The 21,311-nt window shown below is 40.5% G+C and overlaps 1 protein-coding gene across 3 annotated transcripts in view; it reads left to right on the top strand.

Moving 5' to 3' along the window:
* Positions 1-21,311, top strand: part of KIAA1549 (KIAA1549 ortholog) — a 154,614-nt gene that overhangs the window by 57,666 nt on the left and 75,637 nt on the right. For all 3 annotated transcript variants that reach the window (XM_074871830.1, XM_074871831.1, XM_074871829.1), the window contains exons 2-3: positions 13,415-16,162; positions 17,631-17,719. In XM_074871830.1, the coding sequence (XP_074727931.1) occupies positions 13,415-16,162; positions 17,631-17,719 (2,837 nt within the window). The remainder of the gene's footprint in view (positions 1-13,414; positions 16,163-17,630; positions 17,720-21,311) is intronic.

Below are 21,311 nucleotides of genomic sequence, written 5' to 3'. Positions count from 1 at the left end.
TGAGCTGTCCAGTATAGATGTGGAAAAGAGATTATTCCTCTTAGCACATGTAAAGTTATGGCATAAAAACAATCAGCACATTTTATTATGGTACCTTTCCTTCCCCCTGTAATTACTTTTCCTTTAGGATGATTAATCCCAACTTTCTCTGTTGTTTCCCCAGTAGAGAACCTCTGTCCATTCTAGTGTTCTTCTTTGGATTCTTTATATTTAAACAATATTTTTCTTTAAGTACAGCATCCAAAATGAAATACAGTCACATGTAAAGCTCTTTTTTTTTTTTTTTTTTTCCTTTTTTAATATCACAGTGTGAGACAACCAACTTGTGTTTGTCCGCCTTCCTGCAGAACCCCGTGCAGTCAGCTGGGTGAGGAGCACTCCATTTCCTACAGCACTCAAGGTGCTTTGCACAGGGCTGCACTGGAGGGGCTAAACTTGCTTGCACCACTGTGCTGAGTGCCATATAATGTTGGCCCTGCAGGAAAAAGCCCGCACAGAAAAGAAAAAAAAATCTTATTCCAAAGGTTGAATAGGGTTCAGATCATTGCAAATAGGAGTGTTTAAATATAGTGCATTTGAGAGCAAAGCTCAAACTATCATACTCCCAGCGTGTTTTCTCTTTCCATTTTAATTAACAGGTTCTCTCTGTACCATGCTCCTTTCCTGGATGAGACCAATATTAGTTAATGGACCAAATTCTCTGTGTGGGCAGTTATTTTCTGTGTGCTGTGTGCAAAATTTCCCAGGTTAGGATAACAGCACTTTACAGGTATGCGAATACCAGTGTAAGGTTAAAAGCAAAGGATGATCAAGCTCAGGTATTCCAAAATATTCTCTTCTTTAGACCTTTTTAAGCCCCAACTGGTCCACTTAAAAAGAAAGTAGAAATTTCTCTCTGTTTCAGGATTATTTCTTATACTTATTTGGGGGAAACCCCCATCAAAGTGCTTTTTTTTCTATCCAAGAACTGGAGAAATGATGCCTTAGGTCAATGGTAACTTTACTCCTGCCAGTCTCCATATTAGGTCAGTTTATAGCAGGAGAATATTAGTGGGATAGTAGGAATATCGCCATTAGAGATAATTAGGCTAGAAGTCCATTGCCAAGTGACTGTTGGAGGGGGGTTTAAAACCACAGGGAGTGAAATAGAGTAAACTGTAGCTCATAACTTGTGTAACACTGACCTGCTTTTCCTTTAGCATAAATAAAAGTTTTATACTAGTTTGCCTGTACATGGCAAAGTAGCACAAAGTATCTGTGTTGTGACCTGATCCAGAAACACTGGCCGTTTTCGATCATGGGCACTTAAGCAGTGTGACTTGTGAAAGGCCAAGCTCTTTGTTGTAAGGGAAGAAAATAGCCATCTGCATGATGCAGCCTCACAACTAATTGAAATTGGCTTGATATAGAAGACTTTATCCTCTTTTACTGGGTGCTATTCTTTTCCATAGGAAAGTATTTCCTCTTGAGATAATTTTTTTTTTTATTGAAAAGTTCTTGATGTAGTTGCTTTAAAAAAATCTGTCATTTGGGGTATCTCATCTTGGTACTTCTATTGTGGTTTCTAAGGTGTGGACATACAGTTACTATGAATAATGTTATTTCCTAGGATTAGGATATTAGGGGAAGAATGCATCAACAGTCATCCAGGATCTCTTAATTCAGCTCTTTCACCTCAGAAAGGGGTAGAATCCCAACATACAGGAGCTGGGGTCAGCTCTTAAGAGAATGTCTGGTTATACCCGATGTGCTGTCCTCTAGCAGCCTCTTTCATTTAAGGCAGGAGTGGATTTTCCAGCTCTGCAAAGGGCACATCAAACAACATTCATGTACATTGTAAATATTCCATTTGAAGTAACCGATAACCAAGTAGAGGATGTTAGTGTATTTCTTTTCCCTTTCTTTTGAACCTGTTTCACTGCAGATAGAATTCTTCTGAACAGTAAATATCCTAAGACTGATACACTATGGAAATGATCATGTTGGTGTTATTTCTTTATCCAATGATACTGTTTATTTTAACATTATTTGAATAAAAGTGAAAGTAGTTATTAACATGTGCAGTCATTTTCATTTCATTTTTATTGTTTGGAGACGTGATGTGCATAAGCCAATTTTTTTTGAAAAATCAACAGAAGCAGCCTACAATTATTTTAAATTGTACTAAGCATGCAATAAAGGAGAACAGTTATGTGTGTTTGATCAGAAAGGGGTCTGTCCTTTATTTTGGAAAATTATATCTATTTATTTGCATTTATATGCAAATAAATGTGCATCAGCCTTGCTTGTCCTTTGTGTTTTTATTCTTGAACTTGTGTCACGATTCCCAGTAAAACTGAACTCTTGCTCACCCACAGTTCTGCCTTTTCTCTCATTACAGATGTAATGACATCCTTGCTCTTGGAATATTTTGGAAAGGGAAGGGAGATGCTTCAAATGTGTGGTATCTTGTGGAGAACACCGTCAGCCCCATTCACACTACGGAGGCCCGGTTTCAATGCAGTGATATTTTTCAAGCTATTCTTGACATTAAACCCACAACTTCTAAATTCAGTTTAGAATCCAATGGGTAGCTGTTTCAGCTTCCAAACATAGCGTGCTGTTCTGAGGAGTAGCACCTGAGGAACTCAGTGCTTCACCAGGTTCAATGTGATGCTATTTTTTAAGTAGATAGGTTGAAGCTATTGACAGCATCATAAATGAAAAGCCCTACTTTTAAGTTCCGTTCAGAATCTAAGGGGTATCTGTTTCAGCTTCCAAAAATAGTGTACTGTCCTGAGGAGTCCCACATAAGGAAGGAACTCATCAACGCTTCTCTGGGTTAAACTTCTAGGTTGTCCTAAAATGCAGATCAGATCATCTCGAAACAAATGCCAATTCAAGAGAAGCCTGTAGTCTTTGTCATGAGACCAATGTTTACTGTTCTCGGATACTTATTTTTTTTTACTGTCTTTGTCTTGGAGAGTATGCAGCCAGAATGCATTTCAACCCTGTTTCCCAGTTGCTTTCTCCAGTGTGCATGAGAATCAGCATGGTTTTAACCAGATGTGAGATTCATCTGAGGAGCTTCTAATCCTGGCCCAGGTTTTTTCAGTGGAGAATACCTTTAAGAGTGTGATCTGTAACAAATGGAGTAGTGCATATAGGTCTGTGTTTAATCAGTATGTGCTGCAATTTCTAACCCCTCACTGACTCCTGTGTCTGTAGCTTTACTGAACAGTCATGGAGGTGCACTGGAACCTTTTGCAACCTTACACAGTAGAGCCTCTGGAGAAGTGAAGGGATGACCCAGGGAGCTTAAGAACCAGGAACGGTCCTAGTAAGGACTTAAGAGGACCATCTCTTCAGTGTCATCATTCACTTTGGCAGCAATTCACAGCTAATCTCATAGTGCTGTACTAGGGGATCTTGAAAATCTAATCTTAATGGGATGCTTTATGGCAGCCCAGATGAGGAGTGTGCAGTGATTATTACTGAATGTGGCAGAGCTTGACTGTTGTTGTGTATGATGCCTTGCCTGCCTCCTTTTCGCCTCTTGCTTTAAGGAAAATATTTTTTCTTTCATGCTGCTAATAAATGTCAGTTAGAACAAAAACATCTCCTCCAAGACTAGCATGGCTGTGCTGTGGCTGTTCGGTTTCTTTAATGCTCAGTTGTTCTGAAACAGGTTTCAGTTGCTCTCTGCTACTAGTCTTGCTTGGGAAAGGCACAATAACTGGTCTGTTTCCCAAGAAGTTGTTTGTTTCTTATTTGTCTTGCGTGTGTTACATTTTGATAAGAGGAGATTCCTTGATTCTCCTTTTTATTGTTGGCTTTGTAGTGTATTTCCCAATATGTTAATTAGGAAGTTTTACTTTGTGATGTTCCTGAAGAGATACTGTCCTGTAAAAAAAATGCTGTGAGCAGACTGCCCCGTATAATAATACATAATGCTCTCCACTCCCATATATTTCTGTGTCCTTTACACTTGTTTTGTTACCTTTCTGGTTCTCCTATGCATATTTGTACTTCCCTTAGATTCTTTTCTGGATTATCTATGTATTCATTGTTTCCTACAGCAGATCCTTTTCTGATTTATTTCTGCCACTCTTGTTAACATGTTATTTATTCATTCTGTTGTTTCTATTGTAACTGAGGCCATGAAGTTTCTAGGGCCGTGCAGAAACTGCGGTTCTTTTTACAGGACGGTCTTATTACTAGGACTTGGGGACTTCAGTGTCCACAGCTTCTTAAGTTTGGAGTGCCACATGCATCTTGAGCAACTAAGACTACCAAGAAATAGAGGACTCACGCCTCAGTGTCTTGGGTGTTACTCTATGGCCAATAACTTGTGTTCTCACAGCACCAGCTTCAGCGCTGGGAAAAGATGATGCAACTTTGCTGTAGCGGGTAGAGTTGAACTCATTTGTGTTGGTCATGAACTTGGCCCCAGGTCTGAAAGCTTGGACAGCAGTAGCTCAGGATAACCTGTTTCCAGCAGAGTGCTCTGAGAGCGGTGATTAGGTCTGTTCTATTGAATTAAGTACATGGAAGAAAAGGCTTTGGGCAAGTTTCATTCCTCTTAAGCTACTAGCAACTTCAGTTTCTTTACTTGTCATGTTTTGAGGATGTTGTTAAGGAGAAAAAGACAAAAAGACCAGAATTAATTGCTAAATCTTGAGATACTTGCACACGGAAACATACTACTTTCATAATTATTCTTAAAACTAGTGCAGTTCCAGAATCTCTGGTAAGGATATTTGCCTTGAATTTGCATATGTCATGCAGTGGATGCCTAAGCCTGACAGCCTATAGGGAAGGGGCAGTTTTGGTTATTGGTTTGTTTGCTGTTGTTTGTTTTTTATTATTTGAAATAATATTTGTGTTGCCTTCTCTCCCCTAGTAATTTTGATAGGGGATTGTCTTCTGGAAGTTCTGTGGATATGAATTATGGCAGAAGCTTGATCTTTGGTATTACAGCGACTCATTTATTACAGGGTTTTTTTAGGAGATTTCTCCTTTTCCAAGTGAGGTCAAGGCCAATAACCACTTGCACGTTGTAAAGAAAAACCTTAGGTAACTTATTTCAAACCTCTACTTAAACTGAGTACTACTTGAACTTCTGTCCCATCTCTTTGTGTGTCTCTCTTCTTTCTATGTTTTCAGCTCTTGGTGAGCACTTCGTTTCAGCCCCAAAGGCTGGGGTAGCTGGGACTGTTCTGTTCTGTTCCCCAGCTTTTCTGTGAAATCTCTTTTTTTTTTTTTTGTGAAAATGCATTGACAGATTCTCTCTCATGTGACTTGATTTGCTGAGTGATACATGCTGCGAGTACCACTAAATGCCTTCATATCCGACTGTGCAAGAGCTTTTCAGTATTATTTGCTTATGCATATACAGCTGTTTGAAAAATTAAGCATGTACAGGCATATTGTTACAATCTGGCCCTGGAGCAATGAAGTTGTTGTTTTGTGAGTTCAATACAGAGTGAGGGTATTATACCAGTTGAAAATCACGTCTTTCCAGATTTTTTCATCATGCTTTGTGTAACAAAATTCTTGTGAATTAACTTCCTAAAGGAGCTGCTTTTAGGTGTTGCAGGTTGGGACTTCCATTTATTCCTTGAACTAATACTGTTTTGGAGCAACGAGCCTGCTGACCTGAACAACTTAAAGCTCAGTCAAGGGTATTTTTCCTTTGTCAGCATGGCACAGTTAAGGATATATGTCAATGAAGAGAGTCCCTGTGGATAACTGGGTTACTAGGATACAGCATAGGCTCTGTTTTAATTAGGCAGTTACTCTTGTCTTCAGGCTCTCTGTCATTTCATTGCTTCTAGAGATTTTGTAGTGATAACGTAATTTAAGAAACAAAAATTACTTTGTTTTAAGGATGTATTTTTTGCACAAAGTCTTTGTATGCATTGGGTGCAAAATACTACTCACTGATATGCCATCTGCAGAAAAGAGAGGCTAATATAAATTTAATTGGTCTTTTCAAAAGCCTCCAGGATCTGCATTTTGGGGGACGCTGCAGTGTTGAGCATAAACAGAAAGCTTCTCAGTAGTCATTTGGTTGGATGAAAAGTGACACTGGCTCTTTAGAGACTAAAAATCAAGTTACTGTGGAGAGAGCAATTAAAAAAAAAAAAAAAAAAAAAAGACGGGGGGAAAGAAAGCCTTTTCTTTTTAAAAATGTGACCTGGTTATCATGATGAGCAAATATGATGAGAGTTTTTCTTAGAATTAACATTTGTAAAGCCAATTCAAGTTTGTGTACTTTATCCCTTACATATGGCTTCCCACATGATGATGTCATATACAACTAAATGCCAAAAAAGCATGAATGCTACACTTTGAACTGTGATTTGATTTGCAGTTTTCTGTGTGTGCGCATGCATGGCCAGCCAGACGGTCATGTTAGAGCACTGAGCTCTGCATGAAGCCATTGCTTTTCTCAACTGTGGGTGATGGTCTGTAGGAACACATAGTGGCCACAGAAGGCTTCTGTATGGGAAGCATCTACCTTTCTTCCCCCTGAAATGTTTGAAATAGTGTGAATTGTCATGGCCAATTTGCTTTCTCACCTCTGCATTTGGGTATCTGTTCAGAGCAGTTCTTGAGAGGGACTGTCAGCGCGAGGCATCTTGGTGCTGTAAAAGCTTTCTGCAGTTCCATGAGTGAGGATTTCTGTATGGTTTGGGTCTGCAGGTGTTGTGTAGGCATGACAAACTGTTCTGTGCATGGGTTTTGTTCCCAGCCCACTTGTTAGAAAAGTTGTGATTTTTCAAAAGTACTAATACTGTTTGGGAGGGTGGATCTCACCATGTGCTTGCGTTTGTGGAGTGGGTGGTGGGGTGGTTCACGCTCTCCCCATCTGTATGCTCTCCTGCCCTTACTGCCTGATCTGGTGGTGTGCTGTTAGCTTTTGTGTTACAAAAAGCTTCACTTGAGTGGCAAGGTTTTTCCTCTCTTTTGTGCAAAAGAGAATGTGTTACAGTGGTATTAAATAAAGAGAAGCTGTGGGTTTTTTTCTTCTAATCTACCGTTTACTGTAAACTACTAGAGTCCTGTTCTGCCTCAGCAGTAGATATGTTAGGAAGATTCCTGGATCAGAACATAGGTGGCAAGTTTTCTGATGGAGGTGTTCCATCGGCTCTGCAGTGGAAGTTGGGATCCCAGACTGCCTACAGCTCTTTAACATGATGGTTACCAGAGAAAGTGTCCTAAAGGAAGTTTTGCGTGTTTTTTTAGTGTTGGATAAGGAAGAAAATGTAGATGCTAGTGCCTGGTATTATAGCTTCATTGGTATTGGTTTTCAAATGCAGTACTTGATGAGGAGTGTCCTGATGTATTTTTAGACTCGGGTATGAAATGCAGTTAGACTGCCTTCTACTAGAGCTCTTTCTTTACAAAGTCTTCATCAGCTCTGCTGGCAAGCAGCCAAGGGCTTATCTTTGCCCCTTCCCTTTGTGCTTTGGTGCATCTTTTCTCCTTGTGCAGAGATCGAAGCTTGTGCTCGTTTGCTGTGCAGGAGGGGGAGTTTCCTCTATACTTGCACCTGGGCAGCAGCTGAGCCACATCTGTTTGCATGTGGATGAAGAATGACTTCAAGATGTTCCTCTTCTTTCTTGGCTATGTACTGAAACCTGGAGTGTGCAAAAGTGAGCGTGCATGTACGTAGGCACTCACTTTGCATGCTTCCTATTAACACTTCTTTTTCTCTTAATACAATTTTTTCTATTTATTATGAAATTTTGTCTTCAACTGTAGTGCAAAAGAGTGCCAAGACTTAGCATGATTTTTTTTTTTATTTCTTAACTTTCTCTTTTAGCCTTTCAGCTGGTACAAGCAGCTTAATTAGTTAAAATTCCGAAGGGCTTGTGGTAAATGATGGAGATATTCTCGATCTTTTAGAATAAGAAAATGAGCTTCTTTGAGAAACAGCTGTTAGGACTCTGGATGATTTGTGTCCCTTGCACAGCCGAAGTGTGTGCTGCCCCAAGGGAGCATTGGACACGGGTGCAGCACGTGCTCTGGGGAGCAGAACCTTCCAAAAGCTGCCCAGAGCCCCACAGAGGGGCTGGGAGCTGGAGCTCGGGAAAGGAGGAATGGTGCAGGCTCCCATCCCTTCCTCTCCCTGGCTTTTGTGTGCCAGGGTGATTACTGTCACTGTTCAATCCATGCTTAATGCCTCCCAGAGAAGAAAGCAGACAGATTTTTCAGCTGCACATGCTTCTGTGGCTGGTATTTTCCTGTAAGCCAGATACCTAAGAAATTTAGTTAGCGGCTTACTCAAGAGAACTGTGTAAATACTTTGCAATGACCTAATGCATACAAGCTCTTTTTGATGGAAGCTGAACTAAATGCTGTTAAATAAATTAGAAAGTTACTAAGTGTTAAGCCGTATGAGGAAGAGTTATGATTTTTTTTCAGATACATTTGCATCTATCATTCTCTCTACCTTTGGGTGGTCTTTGTCCTACGCGAGGTTCAGTTATCTCAATTTCTTACATTCTGTTTCTCAAAGAAAAAGTTAAATTAAAAAAATGTTGTTAAAAGCTTCCCTTAAATGTGATGTGCAACTCTACCCCATAGTCAGGGAGCTGTTTCAAGTGGTGAATATTCCTAGTGAGTTCATAGCTTTAATCCTAATAATTTGGGAACTGTTGTTATCTAGTTAGTTAACAGGAATTTTCCCATAATATTTGGAGCGTATGTAGCATCAGTTGCCTCTTTACCTTAAAATGCCTCTGAAACAATGGGCAGCACTAAAAGAACAATTTTGCTCCTTGCCTAAAAAATGAAGGTGCTAAAATTTAATTTTGTAGATTGTTGTGTTAGTACACAGAAGATCGTTTTTTTTGCAGTGAGATGTTTTGAACTGGTTTGCTGCTAGTCTGCAGGCACTTTCTTGTGTTTGCAAACTTTATTGGCTGTTACTTAGTTTCTCAAAAATAAGAGCAAAAATTACTAGTTCCATCCTCAAGGTTTAATTTTATCACAAGTAAAGACTTTTCTGTTTTATTCATTGTTGTCATACCTGTACCGATCATCTATAATTTATCATCTTCATAATATAGGAAATTACCTGATTTTAATAGATACATATAGTTGTGATAGTGTACAATTGCCACATTTTAATAGCAGAGTGCAGAAGGGTGATGCAAAGTTTTTGAAGTCCCATGAGAGATTAGTGGCAGAGGTGAGATTACATCTTGGATCCTGCATTTAAAAATATTTGAAAGTATATTTATTCTAAATAAATGAAATATGAAAATATGACAACATATGAATAGATGCATGTGTTATTACAAATATATATTTAGAAAATCATCCTTTTTAACTTATAGAGTATAGAACAGACATTACTTTTCAGCACTGCAGCTACAGGAAGGATGAAAACTGCATCCCTCTAATTGCTTTCTGGAAAAATGACTAGTTCCTGGTTTATGAACACAAGCCGACACGGTACATTTTTGTCACTGAAGAAGTCTATAGATTGCAGCAGTCCTTTGCTGTAGTCATGGGAGAGTGCTGTGCTGGTGTTATGGCCCTCACCAGTGTTCAGGGTGCATGGCTGTGCTTCTGTAAATACGGATTTGGTAGCTGAAGGGGTCGTCATGTTCAGTGCCAGGTTTCATTACTTCTGAATTTTGTTTAGGCTCTGAACAGTTTGGAGGGGCAGCAGAGAGCTCGTCACCCCAAGCCCATCAGCACATTTCCTATGCTGTCACTCCTCCCGTGTCCAAATGTCATTGTCTGAGCTGAGGCATTGTACTGGTGCCATCTGTGCCTCCCCCTGGCCCCTGACACAAGTGCTCTCCTTTCCTCCCCTTTGCTATAGCTTGGGATCACAGCTTTGCTTCATAAGCTATCTATTCTTTTTCATAATGTTATCAGCTTGGCGGAGTTTGGCTTGTCTGATTGTCATCCTGAGACCGTTGTCTCACTCAACAGCGGTACAGTTGCTGGATGGGGAAACCGTTACCCAGCAATAACAGCTGTGCAAACAAACAAGTCAGCATAGATATTCATCAATAGCTTTGTGCGATTGTGGCATTGAGATACACCAGAACACGTGCAATCTGTCTGCTTTCTTTGTCCCATGGTGTAACCAGATCGGCTGGTCTGCGCTGATGAGGGTGTGATTGTCATGCTGTGGTGTGCCTTCACCTCCTTCCCTTTTTCCTTTGCTTTTCCTTCCTCTTTGTGGGCTGTCTGGCTGTTCCCAGGCACATCTGCCGCACATCCCATCTGCTCTGCATAAGAGCACGCACAGTCCTGACGAGCAGTATTCAACTAGTACGCTGCTCTTCTGGAGGTGACAGAAAACAATAATTTGTCTCATTAATGGCATATCACTGATGGCTCTTCCTTCTAAAATGCTCAGTAGAGCTAATAGCATGGAACGCTGGCTTGCAAACTTGGTGAGTTGTTGTTTCAAAATCCTATATGCACAAGTGAATTTTTCCCACTTCACTTACCTCAAGTAACAATGCTCTTAGCTTGTCCTATAGCTTGTAACTTTTTCAAGACATGGTGTGTTTTCCTGAAAAAAAGGAAACGTCGTTTTCAGAAGTTGTGTTCTTCCCTTCCTGGTGTCAGTGACAGAATTCTTTACGTTAAGAGGCACAGGTGTATGACAACATTGTTATTTGCTATTTATGTCTTTCAAGGAAGAAATATTAGCAGAGTGTCAAGAAAATCTTAATTCTGAAGTCAAAACAAATTTAAAGCCAAGATTGCCCTTGCAATCTTATGCATGTCTGTTGGACAGTTGATGGTGGTCTAAGTAACTCTTCAGAACATCTTTGTGACATGTAGTCACTTCCAGCAGGATCTTGCCTTGTGACAGCTCCCCATCAAGTTGAGCAAAGATAAAGGGAGCTCTCTGTGGGTTAAGGAAGATGATACACAGCATAGGCGTGTATAGGCGGTCAGACTGTTTTGTTTGTGGAATCATCTCTAGTTTTGGGTCAAAGATTTGTGGAGATAGGTGTTTAAAAGTGCAGTTACTAATTAGTATGTATTCACCTTTGCTGGTCATATCAACTGTCACGTGTAGCAATTTCATGTTTACCATGCTTTATGTGTTGAAGCTAACGCAGATGTCTTGCGTTACTGCCGCAGTAATTTGCAACATGAAGCCATGATGGACAAGAAGAACTTTACCTGTTAGCATGTTTGCCTGCAATTTGGAATTCACTGTAAGCAAGCACTAGGTGTCCAAAGCGTGACCAAGGTGGACAGGATTTTAGAGGGCTGGCTATAAGGAATTGTGCATGCGTATAGGGAGAGAAGTGATTCATTTTGGCAGTGTTAGTTTCATAGCCTTGCAAGTATTTTCCTTTAATAACTCCCTGCTTACTCAGAATGTCACAAAGAGTAAAATAAAGGCTGGAAGCCTAAGTCAAAGGAAGGAGCGAGGCTAGGGAGACTTTTAGCAAGGGGAAAACACTGAACAACTTTTGGTCAGCAAATGGGTCTGACTCAGGGTCCATGTTTTGTTTCTGTGCTTGCTAGAAACTACTTTGTTACGTTAACTGCTTGTGAAAGCTGTTACTCCATGGTTGCTGCACTGACCTCCATGGAAGAAGTCAGGGATGGACTTGGGTATTTGTCTTCCATAGCTTTTACAAGAGTGTACCTGGTTTTTCTTTTCTGTTTTTTTGCCCTGAGAGCGTTGTAAGGCAGTATATTTTATCATCACACCACAACTAAGCATCATAAAGCTGGCAATGCCTACAGTGAGTTTCAGGAGAGAATGGATCGGGACTACTTGAGAGAGTAGTGTTGGCTATGCTGCAAAACATTGTGCATGAGATCTGTAAAATAAAGTATATAATCACAGTGCTCATATTTGATTTGGTGTGATTAGTGGTACAGTGGTATTAGCTCTGTGCATTAATTCTTGTAATTGTGCTTTTTGGATCAGCAGCTTCAAAATTTATCAAGTTGGTGTGTCAGCTCTTGAAATGTGTCAGGGAATTTAGCAAACAGACCAGGGAGGAGGGGTTGAGTACAGCAGTTTATCACCTTTGGAAAGTGTTGTTAGACTGACAACAGTGTGTAACAGATAGGTGAGCTACTCCTGCAAGATGTACCACGGGTTACTGAGTTCAAGGCATCCTCTAAAGGGTTACAAATGTAGCTACAGTTCAGCAGTGTACTGTATCACGGTCTGACACTTTATACTGTGTATGCTCGTTTTTATTTTAAACTGATCCCTGGTGGTTTAACTGGATGGGATTTCTGCCCTCCTGCCCCCCGCCCCCTGCCTTTTAATGTGTGTTGCCCGTAGGTTCCAGCAGCACTGTGTGGACACTCCCGTATGAAAACAGGATGATCAGGTGGGATAGATAATTTAAGGATGAAGCCTTTGTGTGTATCCTTGAAAAATATCCTGCAGCAGTTTTCTGTGATTTCCTTTAATATTCAGCTCTGAAAGCTACTAATCCAGTCTTGACATTTCAGAAAAGTACTCAAGCAATAATCGACCTTTTCTCTGCAAAACGCATCCGTGGTTGGAAAAGCTTATATACAGATCTTCTCTGTAACCCACAAACACTTTTGTGAGAGAGGAGGAATTATAGTCAAGTTATACAAATAGTATTCATACATGATTTTTGCAAGTATTTTGTTAAAACACCTGATGAATTCTTAGCTTTTTCTCCATCATGTTTGAACCTGGCTATTTCTACTTGAATTCTGCAAACTGGAGCGGTGAAAGTTTTATTGCAGGTGGCCTATAAACAGAGTACTCCTGCAGCGGGTTGTGAATAAAGATGGCAATTGTGTAATGAAGCAATTTGTCACTGACTGCTACAAGGCCAGAAGTTAAATGAATGGCTGACAATGTAAGCATAACTACTGGATGTGTTACTTAGCAAATTCTTGATATCAGGTCCACATTTACTTAACGTAAAGGAAACCCCTCTTCATCTCTCCTAAGTGTCACTCATTTCTGATTTGAGAGGGAGGATCTGGTCCTTGAAAAAGAACAGATCTGCTAGTGAGTTTAGTATTAAGAAAAAATAGAACCAGAGGAAATGAAGTGATAGTAAAGGAAAGCGGGAGACCTAAAGTTATACAGAATTTTCCCCTGCATTGTTCCTTGTTACCCTTTTTGGTTTGTTTACTTGGTGAGACCATTAGCTGTCCTGCACTCTGGCCTTGCATAGGTAAGAGGGAGCCACTTCCTGAGCTCATGCTGTCCTGCTTGTTTCCGGAGAATGGAGTTTCACAGGGCATCTTACTATTTGTACTGACTCGCTCATGGGGGTTTTTCACTTATTGAGAGGTTTTGACTTAGCCCTTGAATTCTGGGCAGTTGTCTCCAGAAATACTGTGTGTGAGGTTTGTTCATTACAATCTTACTACCTGTGCTAATATTGTGGGTTTGGGTCTTTGTTTTTCTCTCTCCCTCTTTATTTAGATGAGAGATCCTTGGAGCAGCAAAATTTTTCCTTTTTCTCAATGGACTCAAAGATGCACCAAAGCATATCAGGCAGCAGGACACAAATGGCCTTAGCAAAAAGTACTTTGGAGTCCCAAGAAAGTAACTTCCTTCACACGGTTTTATCATCAGTTACCACTCCCTTTGATGTGACTTTATTTAACCAAGAAGAAATGGTCAGGATTTCAGAAGGGAGAAATACGCCGTTGGTAGATGTCTCCGTAACGAGCAATGAGGCATTCTTAAGTGATGATGAATTTATTAGCTCATTCCCAAAGGCACAGTGGACTCCTCCACTGAAGTCTTTTGCAGTTTTAACAGATCATCACTCAGCTAATACAGTAGAGCCACCAAGAGAAATGTTAGAAACAGTGTTGCTAACACCTTCATTATCAGTCCTTTTTTCACCATATGATATCTCAGAATCAGCACAGCAAAAGACTCCGTTGAGCGCTGTCCCTGAACGCAGTAACGCTCTTACAGAACTCAAGCCTTTTGTACCAGATAGTGAAATGCTAACAGCAAGCAGAGACTTGCTGTTGTACCCTCCAAATACAGCTCTTTATTTCACTTCCATTCCTTCAGAGGTGGGAGTTGCAGTGCGGGAAAACATAAATGCAAGTTCAACAGCTGTGTCTTTTGGGGCTGCTTCAGAAGGGTTGCCTCTTCATATCAAGCTGCTGGATAAAATTAGCCCTGTGACCCCAGATGCCACAGAACAAAGTTCAGACCCATATGGTGACATTTACGCTGATGTGAGTAGCAGGGCCGTAGAAACTCTCAGTCTAGGGACCCTCCCCACTCCAAGCATTCCCTCGGCCCTACCAGCTTCATCAGCCAGTGCTGAGCCTGCTTTGTTTCCTAGTAGTCTTCCACTTGCGTCTTTCCCGCCTCACTCATCAGCCATTTCTACAGACTCTAATACGGTTCTTAATGCCAGCCTGTTTACACATGAATTCTCCAGAACAGCACCAAATTTGCCTGCTGGTTCAGAAATACCAAGTCAATCAGAGCTTGTCAGTGAGCTCATGAGTCCAGTGCCTTTCACGAGATCATACAGTTCTTGTCTGTATTGTGACTCAGTTTCACTTCTGCCAGAAGCAGGCTTTTCCCCAGAAGATGATGTAGGCTCAGGCGATGATGTTGAAGCTTTGACCATCAAAGCCTCTGAAGTACAAGGCATAACTCCATTTACAACTATAATTACTGAGGGGTACGAATTAGAGGAGCCTACACCTGAGACTTTTGATACTTCTTTTCCATCAAGACCAGTTGTTTCATTATCTTCAAGATTTGCAGAAATCCCAGATTCAAGCGTGTTTTTATTAAGCACTGTGGACACTGTCCTTAGCACTAGAACAGCTATAACAATTTCTCCTTCCTACCATCAGCTCTCTGAAGGAACATCGCTGAACATCTCTGTTGCCCAGTTTTCCTTCCCTGTTCTGGAAACAGTTTCATTGACACCAAGCTCTCATGTAGAACTTCCTGGTGCCACCAGCATTCTGTTTGACTCTACCTTTACCCTGAGTGAGCCGGCAGCATCATTTGCAGTCAGTCATACAACTTTGTTGGAGTTGCCAGAATTAATGCCATCGGAATCTGTGGTTTTGCCTGACAAGACATCTACAAGGGAGGAACCATCTTTAAATATTTCAGATTTTCCATCCAATCTTTTATCAACACCATTTCTTGTTGAACCTAGCTACTTGTCTTTATCATCAGCCATGCTAAATTCTTACTTTGTAATGCAAAGTGATTTATCAACACTCTTACCTCAGACCTTGTTGACTGGGACATCAGTACTTTCTGAGGATGTTTTCAGCTGGGATTTAGCTACCACTGTCAGCTCTGCCACTGACATCAAGGTTTCTCAGTTCCCTCTCAGCCAAACGTCATATTTCTATTCAAATGCATCCTCTGCTCCAGGTGCACATATACCTGAAATAACACCGTCATCAGATTTTTACTCCGAGTCATCTGTGGTCCTGGAAGCACCCTCAGTTTTGCCAGCGGGCTCTGAAGTTGTGTTTACCTCAGCTGTTACAGGAGCTACCTCTCAGTTGGAGATTTTACTCTCCGCCTCTCACTCCGTGGTTCCTACCCTGGTGCTGCCCGCTTCCGACACCCAGTCTGTTACCAGCAGCATCTTGCTCAATGAAACAAATCTGATCTCTTTGTTTACTACCTTTCCGGCAACTCCTGTCTTAAATGTATCTTCATCTCTGCTCTCAACTGCTCCAGCTTCTGATGAGGATATTGGTGCTACAGTTAGCCCCACGCTGCTTTTAACGTCGCGCAGTGAGGGCAGTGCCCACACAGCCCTTCCTCCTGCAGACCCTGACAACCTGACGTCACATGCCGACACCAGCAGCGTGATGCCCTTTCCTACAGCATCTCTGTCTGCAACCACGTCATTTGTTCCCACGCAGTTTCCTCCAACTTCTAGCTCTCCCACTGGATATGAAGTTCCAGCAGGCAGCAGTGTAACTGCTGGTACTGATGCATCGGCTGCCCCCACGACTGTCCCCATGACCACGACCACTGCCACCAGTGCCACAGGCAGCCGTGGCACAACTGCTGCAGGCAGCCTGGGGACATTCTCCACTACCCCTCTGGCAGCAACTACTCCATCTGAACCCGTGGTGATAACCTCTGCTGTGACCACTACCAGGCAGCCCTACGTCTGCGACATCACGGTTCCCGATGCTTACTTAGTCACTGCGGGTAAGATATTCCTAACGTTTTTATTTTTTCAGAAGCCACTCTAATGTGACACGCTAGCTAAATTGCAGGTTTGAATTAGCTGGTGAACCTTTCAAAGAAAATACAGTGTAAATTTAGGTAAACAGCTGTAAAAGCTTTGATTTATCATTTACTCTTGAAAATAATAGAATTCACTTGAATGAAGTATGTTGTGTTAGTGAGTTACATATACGTTACACTGCACAGGGAATGAAATTGTCTTCTAAAATTGCTGATGCCTATATACAAGTATGCTGAATTAGAGGCTGCTTTATCATTTCATGGGTTGTAAATGATTGTTCCTGTCATGGCACTGTTCTGCCAAACTATTAAATGTTCTGACTGAGTAAGTTTCTCCTTTCAGTTGTTGCTGCTGTTCGTAAAAAAACCCTGCGTGTGAGGTAATGTTGTAATATAAAAGAGGAGAGTTTATTTAAAAAACGTTTGGGTTTTGTTACCATTTTTATAATTTTACATACTAGTTTATGTTTATATTTTCCCTCCTCCCATACTTACTTCAATTGGATTTGGTGTGTTTGTAACCAGAAAAAGTGATGTTAGTGTGTTTCGAAATTGTCTCAGCATCTGTGTTTGCTTTTTTGGTGTTTTCCTACCTCTTCCTAGCTTGTTAACAAAACAATACCAGTAAAACTAATCCAGGGCAGCTGTGTAAGTGCTGCATGTTCTGTGGTAAGCAACACATTTTGCCCTTAAGATTTGATTGCAATATGTAAAGTAAAATAAGCATAATCATCCTCCAGATACAAAGGTGAACCGGCTATGCTGGTGATGAAGATTTTTTTAACCTGTAATTTGAGTGGTTCTGTAGGCAAGTTACTGATGGAAAGTAAATGCAGGTTGACAACACAACACTTTTGAGTTGTTTCCTTGATCACAGTCACAGTCTCAAGTGTTGACTGTAACAGACATGACATCCATAGGGATGTGGGGTTTTTTAAGCAGTTTTTTACTCTTTCAGTAATTAATGTCACGTATGTTTATTTTCTATTTAAGAGAAAAGTAGATGCATATTTTCTGTGGCTTTTTTTCTGACCTCATCTGCATTCCATGCATTGCCTACAAAACTTTTAACTGTGTTATGACAGCAGGCTCGTGCACAGGTCAGACTGAATGTGCCGCAACTTTAAGATCCAGTTTGAATGCCTCAGTGGCTCTTTAGAAGATTCTTTTACTAGAATGCTAAAGACATTAGATATGGAAAAGCAAAACGAGAGAGAAAATAAACCTGGAGTTCCTTAAACTGTATGTACAGTCACTTTTTAGGGTACAGTCACACCCTTACCTGTTTCCTTGTCCATCATCGTACCCATTTGATGCAGTTGGTCTCATTGCCTGCTTTTTCATGCATTGCACAATTGAAAAAGCAGCTTTGAACCAAAGCCCAAGAGATGAAGCTAAAATGTATTTACTGACTGACATTAATTTCCAGTGCTGGCCCGAAGAGCTGTTCTACAAAATGTCAGTGAATCCATCAGAGAAGTGCTCCGAGTTCAGTTCAGGCGACCAGTAGAGCTAGAGGTAAGTGGTATGAAGTGTGTACAAGTACTCCTTGATCAGTATAATAGAAGAGTGGTTTTAGCTCACAGGCTAAAACAGTGATTTAGAAACAACCCACATGGTACTATACCAGAGAGAGGTTTATTCTAACTTAAATGTTAGTCACGGTTTGGTTTTTGGTTTTTTTTTTTAATGTGAATTTGACATCAGCTTTTTTTACTTTTAGAATGTCATTGCTTTCTAGGACAGACCCTTCTTGGTTTTGCCAGAGGTGGGCAAGCAGTGCCCCACCTCTACTGCTCACCTCCTTTGACTGGTGAATTGAAACTGAGCTGAGAAGCTTTTACCCTTCAGAATACCTGTTCAAAAGTTTTGTTTCTTCTGCTAGCTAATTATATACTTACCACCTTAAGCTAAACAAAACCTTCTGCACAGTCTTGTGCTATTTTATGTTGTGAGGCCATCAGCAGTTGCAGGGAAAGTGGTGGAATCCCAAATGCAGGATTTGGCAGATGAAAAGGCAGAGAAAAAAAAAATCAGGTGTGCAATGGTAAGACGTTATTTTTAAGCCTTTAAATAGGTGCGACTCCAATTCTTCCCCCACTTGCAGGAATTGCTGTGCTCTTGGGTTTTTTTGAAAGCTTCCTCTGCTTTGATGTTCAAGGAGTCATCTGAGCAATATTTCAGTGTTGTTTCCTAACCTCAGAGTGAGTGCTTGTGGTTTAAAGGCTCTGTTCCCCACCTCTATCTGAGAGGAAAAGATTGTAGAGGTAGTTTGGGGGTACCCAAACTACAAATTATTGTTGTATAGTCAGATACTTCAACACTGGGGACAGAACAAAATGTTTTAATGGAATTACTGGTGTAGGTGCAGGTTCAGCTGCACTTGCTTTTTTTCATGTCAGCATTTATCCAGTTGTGATAGCCCACACACTTACTTTATCTTTTATCTTTTTGAGTCTATGATCTCATTTTTATTATGACGTTAATGCAAGTAGCAGTTTGAATGTTGAACATAACTTGAGTTTCTCCATGCACAGAATCCCTTGGTGCCTTTAACTTCTGCTTGCCGATCTGTGTGGGGAGACAGTGTTTTGACAACTCCTACCATAATCACTGCTCTCAGTAATTAAACAACTGATGTTTGAGAATATACTTCTCTGTTACTCAGTCAAGATAGGAGTGTTACAAATATCTGCCAAACTTCAGCCACGGTGAGCTGCCACTATAAATTATGTGTAGTTTAGGTCCCTTTAGCAATACCTGCTCATAAGCTTTTTAGGGTTTTTCGTAAATAAGAGGTTTTTCTTCTGGTTTCTGAATTATACCTTCAGATTGTGCAAACTGGCCTAGTCAAGCAGAAGTCAAAAGTTCATGATGATAGAACTACACTAATTTCCAGTGACCTTATATGCCTCAATAATATGGAAGCGCTTACCCTCTTAATAGTAACAGTAGTAAGACAAAATCCGTTGCTAAACATTTGAAGGTTGATTGGAGCAAACATTTGATATCCTGCTTCTTTATATTTTTATCCTTTAAATTCCTTCCTTTCATGCCTGCTATTGCCTTGTAAAGCTCTCAATAGGATGTTTTGGCCCTAAGGCTTCTCAGAAGCAACTGTTTTTATAAATAATGCAGTTAGTCCAGCTTCATTCTTCGCAAATTCTTTTTTATCAAAAGGAGGAAACATCTCTGTAGAATCAGTTATGCTTATTTTATACTAGAATGCTGCTATCGTTTGTGTTCTTTGTGATGCCTTGGGTATGGGTTTTGCACTAAAAATAATCACTAGCAAATGTCTTCACCTCTAACAGTGGAGTACTAACAAAACTTATTTTAAAAAAAGAGCTGTCTATAATATCAGTATGTTGAGTGGTGATGTAATGCAAAATTTTAAACTGAATTTGTCTATATTGCTAAACCTAATTAATCAAACAGACCTGAGTTTTGTTAGTCAAGAGTACCCAGGAACCATGTGTACATTTGCAAGTTATGGTAAAGCAGTACACTTCTCTAAGCTGCTTTTTTACTGTGTCTCCTGTTACAGCTCACAGATGTTGTTCCCTTGCTGTGATGTAATGCACAGTAAATCAGGAGACAGTCTTGTTAAATTTAACTTTGTAGTAATGTATGCTTTAAAAATAAAATCCATGGCAATGGTGGATGTAGCTGCTGCTCACTTTAACTACAAAACAAAATTTAACACTGAAAGGAGGATTAAACATTTTTTTCCCAACTTTTTCAGTTGAAACTTTGGTCTCTGCTGCTTTATTATTTCAAGCATTGAGTTGTTGAAGTGGAAAAAAAAGAGGGAGGCTTGAATCCTGCCTAATGAAAAAAACTTTTGTCAATTTTTTCCTAGCAAAAGTCCTTACAGCAAAGTGAGAATAACCTAAAATTTTAAAGTCATTTCCAGTTGGTATCGATGTATTGCATCTGCAAAAGTACAAGACCCTATTGTTTGAATAAGGGTCATTTTTGTCAACTTTCTCTAATGTAAACCTTATGACACTTGGGTAAGATCTGTTATAAAATGTTCCTTTGACTCAGCTTTGTTGCAGTGGGGTGTGAAATAAAATAGTGTTGGCAGTGACTTGCTGTTAGGACCCCTGGTGCCATTAAGTTCATGCCAGCAGGAAAAAGCTTTTTGCCAGCCTCATTTGTGCTTGGAAATTTTATCGTGCAGTTTCATGTATACCTCGGCCACTTTGTTGCTGTATTTAATGTGGGGGTTTGAGCCTGTCCTTAGCATATTGGTTTCTGTAATCTAAAATCAGTAAACCTCTGCCTTAAAGTAAGGAGATCAGCTCACTGTCAGGCAGTTAAATACTTCTTTCAAAGATGCCACCTTGTGGACTTGTGCTGGCTTTATCGCTGCTCACTGCTGCTGAAATTCTGGCTGGTACCATTCAGGTGTATAAAAATGGTGAGAGAGTTGTTGCATTAGGATCCTAAAGTGCATAGAAACAGAAGCTTTGTTCCATTTTTAAGACCTGTAAGCCTTTGTAGCCCATCTTCAGGAAGTTACATGCTCTCTGCAGGCTCTTTACAGGATGCTTAGTAAGGTGGTGGTGAGGAAATTGGTTGTTTATGCTTTCTGCCAGATGTTTACACAACATAATACAGTGGAGTGTAGGCATGGGTTAGATTGTAGCAAAGGTGCATCTAATCAAATATTTGAGCAGACAATAATCAATAGCAAATACTTAGGAAAGATCATAAGGGACAAAGTAAGCACACAATGATGTTCTCCCCAAATACTCTTCTAGCTTCTAGTAAATCGAGGCTTGAAAACTTTCTGTACTAGAAGCACTCTCTTGTGAGGGTAACTTTGAATGTGATAGGTTGTGTTGTGGAAACGGCAGAGCTGGATTAACTGTCGCACTTTGGAGAAGGGATAGCTTAACTTGAGGTGGTGTAAGAGTTCTCTGCTCCTCCTGAAGGTTTCTGCTTTTGCTGTGAGAATGCCTCCAAAGTGCATGTGGAGTTTTGTGTGCTTCTCCGCCTTTTTTGCCCAAAGTGTTAAGATAAGAAATTTATACTTGTTTAATAGGTGGCACTCTGAAATGTAGTGGTTCAGCTAGCTAATCTGTTAGCATCTAACTGTCCT

This window comes from Strix uralensis, chromosome 5 (genome assembly GCF_047716275.1).
Source record: "Strix uralensis isolate ZFMK-TIS-50842 chromosome 5, bStrUra1, whole genome shotgun sequence".
Taxonomy (NCBI): domain Eukaryota; kingdom Metazoa; phylum Chordata; class Aves; order Strigiformes; family Strigidae; genus Strix; species Strix uralensis.
The sequence above is the reverse complement of the archived record's forward strand: the minus strand, read 5'-3'. Positions and strand labels throughout refer to the sequence as shown.